General features: G+C 40.8%; 1 protein-coding gene across 2 annotated transcripts in view; it reads right to left on the minus strand.

Moving 5' to 3' along the window:
• The window catches only part of PTPRG (protein tyrosine phosphatase receptor type G), a 397,752-nt gene that overhangs the window by 20,206 nt on the left and 364,670 nt on the right, over positions 1-12,876 (minus strand). For both annotated transcript variants that reach the window (XM_027467840.3, XM_027467841.3), the window contains one exon: positions 7,043-7,134. In XM_027467840.3, coding sequence (XP_027323641.3) covers positions 7,043-7,134 — 92 coding nt within the window. The remainder of the gene's footprint in view (positions 1-7,042; positions 7,135-12,876) is intronic.

Here is a 12,876-nt window from a genome sequence, read left to right on the forward strand (position 1 = left end):
ACACTGGCTACGAAGTCATTCATTTGCATTTAAAACACCCCCGTGATTATATTATTATTCCCACTTAAATTTGCAGGCAGCCCACCAGGTCTGGTCTGATCCCAGGCTGCTCACTGCAGCCTAAACAAACTCCTCTGCAATTAGCACATAACTGCTTCTGGCACCTTGGAGTAGTACAGCCAGTGCCCCTACCGCCACCTCCATTATTCACCCTCTCATATCAAACAAACTTTCAGGTCCAAAGTCTTTTCTTCGCCTTCCTTCATCCTGCTTAGCCTCTTCCCCTGATTTTAAGGGCGGCTGGCTAGCGCACTGCTGCTCCTCATGTTTAACTGCAGAACGCATTGCTGCCCAAAGATGAATGGATACAGGCTCTGATTCTGTCCTTTCAACTTATCATTGACAACCCAAGAAACCAAAGTACATGGCTTCAATTGACCGTTAGTTACTGTAAAAAGTGTTCTAGTCTATGCTATTATGGCTAATTTACCTTTTAATTATATTGTCCATGCTAATGCTAATTGGAATTTGATATACCCAGGTTTAACGACCCATTTTCATTGCCTTTCTGAAACAAGTTAAAGATTAGTTTCTTCTAAACTTCAAAGAATTTCCATTTAAGTGTAAAATCAAACCGCTTCAGCATCACGCTGGCAGTATAAGGGTCTGAGCAAGAATTTTTGCTACAGTGACTGAGCAGGAACTTGCTCCTTTGATTTGGCCTTATGCAGTGCTGCTGTTGTTTCCTATTACTTTAGTAAAGAGATGTCCTAGCAGGGGCCGAACTGTAAAAGCCTATGAATAGCAATGAGGAGGAATCAGGAACAAAGGAAAGGATCCTAACCTAAAGGACTAAATAAGAAACGAGCCATGGCTATGTTTTGATATTATTGTGATATTTTTCAGCGTAAAAGCAGCTAGTTCATCCATCCCTAAGATCATTTTTGATCTATTATTTTAATCCCAAATTAGAGAATTCTCTGGTAGTGCTCTCGCTGTTTCTTTTATCACAGCAAACATGAAGATGGCACACCAATAGAGACAGCAAATAGCATTTGAAGATCTCCCACAGGAACAGTGTAGATTTTTGCAATAATTTAGCACTAGTAGAAACTCTCTGATGGCACTCAAGAGAGGGGTGAGCTGGGGACAGCCTAGGCAGAAGAGGAAAATAAATAAATCAAAAGGACTGAACCCAGGAATAACAGTGGAGGAATCATGAACAGATCATTAAAGATTCATGCAAGTGTGAGCAAGTCAGGACCACTGAGCTGGGCATGCTGCTAAGCCGTATACCCAAGTGATGCCCGCAGAAGTGGGAGAGCAGAGGATGGAGGAGCACTGTTTGCTCGCTGTATCCTACCCTTCGTTATGGTCCGGTGTGAGTCTGGCTGAAACCTCACATTCCCTGTGTGAAGCTACGGCTGCTCTGAATACTCCTCTGAGGACTTCCAGGCAGAAACTTTGTGTATGCTGCTGGGCTGCAATTAACAGACAGCCTGGAGGTGTTTCAGAGACGTGCGGATGTGGCACTAAGGGACATGGCTTGGTGATGTGACTCAGTAGGTCAGGTTGACTGCTAGACTCGATGATCTGAAAGTCTTTTCCAACCTGAATAGTTCTATGATATCTGGATTTCTTTTAGAGTTTCTTTTCTGCTTTTTCTCTTAATTCGTGCCAGTTTCTTAGGGTGGGTCGGGCAGTGAGACAGAGGCTCCAGGAAGACCTCTCCTGCAGTAGTCCTTCGTCTTCCAGCTTCACAGTGCTGCTTCCCTTTGCTTTCACTACAGCAACGCACAGCCTGAGAATACCTCTAATTATGGCAGTTTTGGGCCAGGGTTATAAAACATTTCCCAGTGCAGCAATGTCTGCTAGCAACACGCTTTTGAAACGGCATCCTTCTACTGCCAAATTCCTTGGTGTAGACGCAGTTCTAAGTATGAGTCTGGTGTAAGCTATGTCTAATCTGTAAAAGATGCCAGTGTAACTACACAGTGCTTTTAGTGCCTCGAGAAATGTGCAAAGCGCAGCATTATCTCAGTCTTCAATGCCACCCTTCACTAGAGAATACCGGTCTGAGGTCACTGCTTAAAGACAGCTAGTGACCCTGCTCCAGACAGCAGCAACCGTGAGAACAGCGTTAGCAAATCCCTGCCCCATCGCTGAAGATATGGATTTATGTTATTTTCTTACATTTCAGGACATTTAGAAGAAGGTGCCACTGGAGTATAAAGATATTTTCAATTTATGTGATGAGGGAGCTAGACAGCCTGCCTCTGAGTTCAGCGAGCCTGTTCAGACTCCAAATTGGCAATGATTCATTACCCTCACACAGGCACTGGCAGGAGAGAGGTCTGTGGAGATTGCATTCACCCACCCTAATCGCTCCCTCAGCAGCACTGACCAACTCACTCCAGAATTAGGGAGGAGGTAAATAAAATTGTCTGATCTCAGAAATCCAACTAGGGCGTCGTACTATAAAAATGCATAGTTAGCTTGGGGGACGGAGGGTCATTTCTTGGCTTAATGTTCCTTTCTTAGAGCAAAAGGACATGACGACTCCGAGAAAACTTACTGTGTTATTCCAACAACAGGCCAGGGAGAGGGAGTGAAAAGCTTCGCCGTGGGAGGTGGCACTTCACACCCTTCTTCGATACAAGAATTTGGAGGGCACATGCCCTGTATAATCAGGCTGAGTATCAGGGGAATAGAAGACGTGACATCAGTTTTTAACAAGAGAATCAGAAGGGATTTCAGGCACTACAGCCCACTACGTCTGACTTGTCTACAGGGCAAAGTGCTAGACGCTATAATAAATAGCAAAGTCGGTGAGTGCCTCGAACGCGTTGCAGAGAGGTCCCTGAAGAAGCCCATAGGTAAGGACAGTCTAGAAGAGAACTGCATATTTAGTTTTCCAAAATGGTTTTGGAAAAGGTTTCTCAAAAAACATTACTTAAAAAACCGATCTTTCGTGAAGCAGAAGGAAAATTGCCCCTGTATGCTAAGAGGCATTCACCACCCAGGAATTGTCAGTGTTCACATTTCACCAGTGGGACCTTACAGGGACCTAATCTATTCATAAATGGACTGCAAAGCAGACAAAGCGTGTTTATGATGAAAAATTATTCAGGATAATTAGAAAAAAAAAAACTGTTTGTTAAGGGAAGCAGAATGATCTCACAATACTGAGTGGCTGAATGATAAAATGGCAAATGAAATTCAATGTTGGTAAATGCAAAGTGATGTACTTGGGAAAAACAACCCTAACTATACACACACCCTGACAGGTTCCCAATTTGCTATCGCTATTCAGTGACGAGACCTTAGGGTCAGAGCTGATAGTTTTCTGGAGGTGTCAGCTCAGTGCTCAATGGTTGTTAAAAAAACAAATAGTATATTAGGAAGGATGAAAGTAATAGAAAACCAAACAGAAAACATCACTGTGCTCCTGCAGAACTCTGCAGTAAACCCACTCATTACATACAGTGCACAGCTTTGGCCTTCCCACCTTGAAAAGGATATCGTAAGGAAAGAAAAAGGTACAGAGAGAACATGTCATCATAAATCTAGAATGGCTTCCTCAAAAAAACAGATTGAATTCTTCAGATCTGAAAAAGGATGATTGAGGGAAGTACACAGAATTATGTGAGGCATTTAAGTGAACAAGTTTTTGTAATGCAAAAACTAGGAGGTGCCAAGAGAAGTTATTAGGCCTGAGTTAAAACCAAAGGAAGTCTGTTCTTGTGGAACAAATTGTAGAATTCATTGCTATGGGATGCTTTGGGCACCAGACGTCTAAAAGGGTTCAAGAGGTAATTAGAAATTTGTGGAAGAAAGGTCTATCAAAGACTATTAAATATAACAATGCCAAGAAAATCTCTGGCTAGACAGTGAGTAGATGTAATCTCTGGCTCAGGAAGCCTCACAATCTCTGCTCAGTCTTGTCCCAGAGCACACAACGAAAAGGGCACCAAACTCTGCCCCAGTGTTGCCCTGTAAAAGTGTAGTACTTCACCCTGTATGCCATGGGTGCTGGAGCTGCCTGAGAGCAAGCCCCAAAACCTCCTCGAGCTTTTCTCAGTTTTAGGTCGAACAAATTCCAAGCTGAAATACAAAGAGTTACATAAGAAACCAGCACCGACAGCACAGGAGTGTGGACTTCAGTTCAAAAAGCTACTCGTTGCAGAGTATTAAATCAGGCCGTATATTTCTAGTTTATATCAAAAAATTGAAAATTCATGGGACTCAAAGGAAATCTTAACAATTCTGTATACACAAGAAAGCTCAGCTATCACCAGACAATAAAGCTGGCTACTTGCACTGTGATTACCCCCAGGGAATAAGGAATTGTTGTGGATGTACTTTCCATCAAAAGATTTGTGAGTTCAAAGTCCTTTTTAACTCTCCACATAAACCGCTTCCTAAGCACATTCACAAAATATTTAGCTGTAATTACACTCATTTTAAGAGGAGGAAGGGGGGAGTATTCATACAATTTATTTCCACGGGAATCTTCTTCATGTAAAAAACAACTCAATACAACCCACACACGCTGCCAAAAACACAGGAAGAGACACCAAAAAATAGCAACAAACAGCTGGAGAGTGTTTACCTTCTACATAGGGCAGGTTATGTTTATGCCTAGGTCAGTCTTTCCTTTCTTAGGTTCCACCATAAAACCTCTTGCCACAGAAACTTCTGAGGATATTTTTGATGCTTATCTCATTTAAATAATCCCATGTGCTGGCTGACTTTGGGAGGATTTATTTATTCTGTAGGACTGATTTTTTTTTCCCCCCTCAGCATCTCATTACCACTCTTCTCTCTTCCTTTTAGATGTAAAAAGCCGATTTTTGTAAAAAGGGCTATGAGCAGAACCTGACACCCCTTTTCAGAAGTTCCCTAGGCATGGGGGTTGGAGGTACATCACTAATACTGTGCACATGTACTGTGTGTGCACACTGCCCAATCCCTCAGCAGTACATCTGTGATCTAGATCAGGTATCACTTTACCTACAGGATCTGTGAAAAATTCTGGGTTCACTCTTCCATCCCATCACTGTGAACCATAAGGGAGAAAATCAGGCCCACGAGGTGTCAGCAGGGCAGAACGTAAGCACCAAAAGCGAGATGGATGGTTTATGCCAGACAGCAGTCGTCTCGTTCCTATTCCCTCTCCTTACTCTAGGAGAAGGTTTCTTTTAGTCTTTAGGAACTGGAGACCTCAGCTACAGAGAAATACATCTGAAGTAGCTATACAGACTTCAAAGGAGAGGCTCCAAATTTTGAGCAAGTGGGGAGAACAGAATTTGGTGTGTGCAGTGTAGTCGGAGGAGTCTAACTTCCTTCTGAGGGGACCCTGCAGTCCCCAGCACAGGACTAATTGCCTAAAACCATCTCTCCTGACTGGCTGCCACGGCGTGGCACTCGCAGCAGGGAGCTCCAGGAGGAAAGGAAAAATAGGGCTATTAGAGCAGTGTTTTCCTTTGCTAAAACATGGGCGGAAGGTGTCCAACATTTGTTAATAGCAGTGATTTTGTGACAGCTGAAGCAAAGCCAGCTTAAAGCCAGACCAAGTTTACAGATGTGTTGCTGATTATTTTGAATAATTAAATGGTGTAAAACCCAGCTGTGATGAATAGCACTGGGGTCGCAATTCATAAATAATTGAGAAGAGTGAGTCGCATTTGATCATCCTGATCAAATTCTGCTCTCTGGAGAATAAATGTTTGTCCTGAATACCATCAACATTGTTAAATGCCTCAATATTCCTGCTCAGCCATCCAGCCAGCAGTCAATTGAACTAAATCACTTTAACACCTTACACATTTGCCTTCCTCATGAATACAAAACGTTTCTAACTTGCACAACGCTTTTGGGGCATCAGACAAAGCAGCCTCTCTTTATAGACAGTAACCAAACAGCAACAATAAATGTTTTAAATGATCCCATTAAAAACAATTCCTGCATACAGTCCTGTCTTTACTGCAGTAAGTAAAGAAGCTGTAGATATTAGACCACCTATTTTGTTCCGTTGCTCTGTTTGTAAGCAGAGCTACCCATGTGATTCACATGCATCGCACAAACACACCTCTTCTGCTGATAGGGAAGCCAGCACCACAGCTCCATTGCAATTTCCTGGGGCTCCTCCTGCTTCTAAACACTTCTAAAAGTTCAGCTGTGACTGTGATTAGACTGAAAGCAATGCCTAAAAACTACCCAGAGAATACTGACTAATACTTACTGGGCCCAACTGCAGTCCATCCGCATACTATGGGATGTTTACTGTGTTTGGGCAGCATGGGTAACCCAGTCATGGCAAACTGCTTTAATTTCATTGGAATTACCTCAAATTTACAGCATATTTCTAAGTCAGAACCTGTCCTAAGCAGCTAACAAGATGTAGCATTAAGTAAATACTACCGAACAAGTCTTGAAGCCTTTCTCTTTGGTTTTACTGGAGCAAAATAACCAATCACTTCAACAGCAATCTTTCCTGGCTGAACAGACGATCAACAAGGACTCCAAGGAACTGACATGGTGCAAATGAGAGGTACAGCCATAGTTTGGGGTTTTTATACAAGACCAAACTCTATTACTCACAGTGAGCACTATTTTTCTCTTTTTGGGCAAAGGGTGACTTCTAAGTGTGATGGAGAAAAGCAAATACCAGGCCAACAAGACTAAAATAAGCTGCAGATAGGAAGAGAGACATGGAATTAAAAACGCCTGCTTGTGCCTTCATGTTGCAGGCAGCTTTTTCTATTTAATAAAAACACAGTAAGGTCTCCCTTAAAGGCACTAATTCCAGTAGAAGGCTGCCTCAGACTCTTGCTCTGTGGCTTGAAACCATCTGTAAACATCCAGTCCCAGTTTACTCATAACTGGTGGCAAATTGGTATTTCCCTATTTCTTCTTATGCATTAGAACGTTGCCTTTACCTGACATGACAACATCGCACAGATGTCACACAGCTCCTTACTATTAATATGCAATTAACTTTAGGAAAACGCCATTTTATTAGTGGATCATTAAATCATACCTCAAAGTCTTCTGAGAACCCATGCTGGTTATTAGAGTAGAGCTCACTGATGTGTTTAACAAACTGCTTGACTGGAATTGCTTCCATATCATCTGTAGAAAGAAAGAAATATTCAGAGTTGCTATTTGTCTTACAAGTAAAACTTCAACATTTACTTTCTCAACTGCAAACTTAGTAAAGAACGCATTCACTCCATATCATGTAGTTTTGAGTTCCCAGGACCATAGTTAGTTCAATCTGCAGTAATAAGAAATCTTGATGAATCTGGCCAATTTTGAAGCAAATTCTTCATATTATACTTGTAATTCTAACCACTGCAAATATGCATATTGAGAGTGTATTCCCTGTGATGCTTATTTGCAAAGTCCAATTGAAGTTCAAGCATCTTTTTGTTCTTTTATGCACTTTGAAGATAGCTGTGAAGGGGATGAAGATGCCAAATAACAGAATAGACCCCAAATAGGAAGGTACAGTACACAATTGCACCCAGTAAGTTTTTATCAGATTGAGCAGAAACACAAGCTTTTCTCCTGCAATGGAAAAGTTATTAATTTTTTCCTTTTACACAAAAATATAGTATAGAAAAGAATGTAGCAAGATGCCGTTTCTGAGCAAAAAAAAAACAGGCAACCCAAGAGCCACAGTAATTTGAGCTTTCTCTCATGCCAGATGTATTCTGCTGGACCTTCCATTTATGCTCAGCATAGTGCAATTGCTACCCAATATACCAATAAATCACCCACAAACATTTTCTTAGAAGTAAGAAATCAAATGCTGGAACAGAACTAAAGAAAAGCAAGACTATTTCTAGCACCTTCACCTGTGGGCAGATGCTAATAAAACTGGGGTGTAGGATGGTTGCCTTATTTTTCTCTCTTTCCCTCTCTCAGAAAAGGCCTAGATGTTGTTATAACCACCACTGCAGTTGGTAGAAACACTGCGCTTGCCAAGATTCATTAGTTAATATTTTCAGTCTGGCATTTGGAAAATGTAAATTGCTATACAACTGTGATTACTTTCAGCATGTGAAATAATCTATTGCCTGATGGCTACTATTGTCTGATTGCATGATTTTATGGCAATACTCCGGTATTTAAGTATCCCATTTAATATTCTTCTGAAGATCGCATCCAGTTTATGTTTACTCCCAGTAATTCAGTGGTGTATTTTTGCTCCCATTTAACAGCCATATGGTTTGGTGCTACAGCTGCATTATAATCTGGATTCCTTTCCTTTTAAACATCTACATTATGATAGAAAAAATCCAAATATTTCTACAGATACTTAGCAAAATTTAACGATAAATAAATAGATGTGACATTTACTGTATTCAGAGTGAAAGATCTTTGGCAGCTAAAACCCCTAAGCTGTCACATATGCTTTTCTTAGCGAAGGGTATGAAGATCTGTATGTGTAAATGAGGTTCTTCTTTGGCAAGAATTTTATAGATCCAGCCCTGACAATCTGATTGCTCTCCAGCTGATGGCAGTTCATATTGACCATGTCATTACTTCTCTACTCTTATTTTATCAGGTAGCGCTCTAGGGTGGTTTTTGCATCTATTGACATTTTCAGATTTCAATCAGCTCTCTTCTATTTTATTTACAAGAGCCAATTGTTAAAGATATGTTTGCAATCTGATCACCTCCCCGTATAGTAATACTACTTTAATTAACCACATGCTCATTTACTGAATAATAAAGAATTCAAAACATTTGACAAGTGTATGCTCATCTTAGCAAAAAGCTGCAGCATGTAGAAATGCTGGCACTTTACAATATTTAAGTGCTAACATTTATTCTGCGTAATATTGAGAATATCACCATCTCATAACAACATTTGTATTAATATTTTTGCTGCCAAGACACTTGAGTGGAATGATCTATAGGAACAGCAGTCAATAGCAAGAGCCTGTAAAACAATCTTTCATCTCCGGAAAAGTAACCCACACATCCTTAATTTCTTTGAAAATAACTTGGGCTATGATAGCAATTTCACAAACTGTCACAAGAAGAGTTCCATATGCATTATTTGTTTTTTTTTTTTCCTTGAGTAGTTTAGCTCAGCTGCGACCAACCAAGATCAAGGATTCACTGTAGCACACCAGAGTGTCCAATTTAATTTTGCAGAAGGCAGAATTTAATTTTAATTGTGATCTGTGAGCCAAAAAATACATTAGAGATAACGTGCTCTCCAGTCCGTTGAATTCCCACCAATTTCAAGGATGGGTCTGCACCAGAGATCCATGGCAAAATATGGTTAGTTTTCTTTTATCATCATCACTGCATGGTGGCAGTATCTCTCCACCTTTAGAGCCACTGTTAATTCACTGCTCTGTTCTTCACTATCCTTTATTTTTCTCCTCCTTTTTTTCTCTTCTGCATTTTCTCTTGTACAGCCCCTTCTGATTCCCTCCAGAAGGCATCATTCAATATGGTTTCTTACCCCATTTGATAATGTGGGCAACAGTTAAACAGGAAATAAATAGTAAATACTGTTGACATACAAGCTCACTGGGAGAAAGGGATCTTAGGCAGCTGAAGGTGCCCATTAACCCAGGAAAACCATGTTGGAACAAAGGCAATTGTTTGAAGATTAACATCAGAAACACAAACATTAGTAACTTAATAGACACTTATGATTTCCAGCTTCTAAACTGCTGGGATAACGTGGTCCTACTGACCATGCAAGATCTGGCAGACACTGCACAGCACCTAGGAGGAGGCCACCCCTGCAGTGATGCTTGCAGTCTGTATTTTTTGATTCATGCCCCCTAGCACCAAACCCTTAGCTAGGAGCAGACATTACCCCAGGTGGGGTATACATGCATATTTAGCGTTGGGCAGCTGTCAGACCTCTGGCAAAATATGTAGCAATATACTCAGTGCTCTTGAATGGTATCTGCTCTGATGTTACCTGAAGATAGCCGAGACCTTCTCTAAGAAAACCAACAGATGTAGCTAGATGCACATAGTATGCTTTTCCTTGCACTGTCTTCAGTCCAAAGGCTTTGATTAAGCCTTCTTTCCATCTTGAAGACAAATAGACTTCAATGACTATAATTCTTTTAGTCGATTGAAGAGATTAATGGAATCCTATAATGGCTAATTAAGAGCTCTAATAGTTGTTCTGTGCATATTCCCTTTTGCACCATACACTTTTTCCCATCCAGAAACCAGAGTGACGTTTGATGTTGTCAGTGGGATGCTTACATTTTGCAAGACCCACACATTCTTCAAAGAGAGTAGGGAAATGTTTTAATAACATACCTTCACCTCCAACACCAAAGATATAATTACAGGTCTGTCTAGCTTGGGTTTAGCCATCTGTTTTATCAGTGTAAATAAAGTGATTCCGGATTTACACCATTACAAAGTATAAGCTGAATCTGGCACCATACTAACATATTAATCCTTTGTGTTATACAGAGAAAGAAATAATCTTTGATGGAAAGAGGCAGAAGTCTCCATGACTTAAATAATTATACATATTTGTATTTATTATTATTAACAACATCATTTATAATAATAATATTTATAAGCAGATACCACTGAAGCTGATAGGTGAGGGTATGTTTCATTACAATGCCAGACAGTTAACTTTTGTGGTGTTCCCATCTTCACTTGCTGGGCCAAGACAAGTATCTGAGATGAGTATCACAAACAAAACTGAAGGAAGCCTAACACAGCTCACTTTCTGCCACAAAAGGAGAATGCCAAGAAGAAAGACGTGCTTAAAAAAGGGTAGAAGAGGAAAACCTTTACTTGCACATACACAATACATTCTCTTAGAAAACAACCACCTTCGAAAGAAGCCCAAAGTATACAGAAGTAATAAAGTTAGTACAGGGTGACATTTAAAATTTGGACAATTAGTAATCCTGCCAGGATGGATTTTCCTCCACCTCCCACTTTAAGCTGCCTTTGCAAAGTTGAAGCAATAGAGGCCAACTGCAAAAGAAAAATGGGATATCGTATCAGAGATGGCATTTCCACATAATAAGATCGGGGACTCATTTTGATTCATTTACAGCCTGAGAGCTCACTGGATGGTTTAGTGGTATTGGATTGGAATAGATGGGTTTGGGTCATGAATTAATCCAGAAGGTCAAAAGCAAAATACTTCTTCATATTACCTTTGTCTAGTTTGGAGTTTTGGCATTTTTGAAGACCAGCCATTTGATGCACATGAAGTCTTGCTAAGAAGATTCTCCCATGTCTTTCCTTGTGTGTGTAAATGCTTTTAGTTTTTCAACTATCATCTTACTCACTCTACTAAATCCAATACATTCCCTGTATCTTATGCCTTACTTTAAATGTGAAGACTTAGTCCGATTCTTAGTCATTGCACTTTAGCCTCTCATCTGTAAGGCCACCTGGATTCATGTGCCATAGCTGCCATGTCGCTTGGCCCATCTGCTCAAACAGCAGCCACATAACTGCACCACTCAGCAGACCTGTGCCACCCCTTGCATCTCAGAAGCACCCCCATCAATTCTCAGTGTGCTAGCCACAGATCACTCCAGCCAAAGGACAAAAGGATTGACCCATTCCCTTCTCCCTGCCTACGGGGCTGAGCAGTGAACTGAAACAGCCTGCTAAGCTGTCTGATGAATATAAGAGAGGATTAATGGATTTGTGGGGAGGGGAAGAAGGATTAGTTGTCAGTGGGGTAAACGGGTTGATCTTACTCAGTGCCATGGGGAATAAGTGACTATTCCCAGAAAGGGAAACTGCTCTTTCTGAAGACAGCGCAAACCAAAACAGGCTCATGACAGTCATGAAACCAGTGATGTGACTATGGACATTAATCCTGGAGCATCCACCTCTCAACGATGTATCCTCACGCTTCTCATCTCCTGCAAAATAGTTTTGGAAAAATCCTGCATGCAGTTGAAAAACCTGGCACTAATATTTAGGAGGAATATTACTTAAAACTGAGTCCAACAGCCATTCCATAAGTTACAATACATACCAGGTAAGCAAAGGCTGCAGAGCTCCAGCAAGAGCCTGCCCGTACATGCAGCACTGCAGCAGAAGTGCATGTGCAGTGCGATTCCAGAGGATTCATTTACACAGCTAGCAATGGGGCTCTCACAGCCCAGACTTAAATAGGATCCATGCAGCTGTACAACACAGGATGAGTGCACACAGCACTTAGTGGGGACGTAAAGCCCCAGATGTCTGTATCCGCTCTGTCTCTAGAACAGCAGTTAATCACAAAGAATATTGCAAGGATTAATAGCACACCCTTGGGTGAAATTCTGCCCCAGCGGAGGTTATTGAAAAACTCATGTCAAATTCATTACGGTCTAGAGAGAAGCTTAGACAAAAACCTCTAAGCCTACAGACTATGAGCATACTCTGAAGTACACACACTACAGGGGCCAACAACTTCACATGCAGCTCAAATTTTGGCACTGATTGAAATGGAAATGTTTGAGCAGGCAACCCACATCCAGATCCTGCCCCAACTCATGCCAGTACTTGACTCCACAAGAAATTCCACGTGTAAAAATGGGCAGTGCCCTTCTTTCTTCAAAGGCTTTTAGATTTAATGCATTTGAACTATACACATTTATATAGGCAAAGCCTTTAATTCTGCAGTATACTGGCTTTCCTTGCTTAGCTATTTAAAATAAGGATGCAACTGAAGCCATTGTATTTAATTTGGAATAATTAATTTTTCTGACTGATCATATTGCTCGCTGTATAAAAAAGTTAGAATATAAGGATAGTTTTATTTGTATAACATGTGTATCAATTAATTTGTGATAAAACAAAAGCCATTACAAACTCCTTAATATTGAGAAGGAATTTGTTTTCTATGGAGAT

Source organism: Anas platyrhynchos, chromosome 13 (genome assembly GCF_047663525.1).
Source record: "Anas platyrhynchos isolate ZD024472 breed Pekin duck chromosome 13, IASCAAS_PekinDuck_T2T, whole genome shotgun sequence".
In the NCBI taxonomy this organism is placed as follows: domain Eukaryota; kingdom Metazoa; phylum Chordata; class Aves; order Anseriformes; family Anatidae; genus Anas; species Anas platyrhynchos.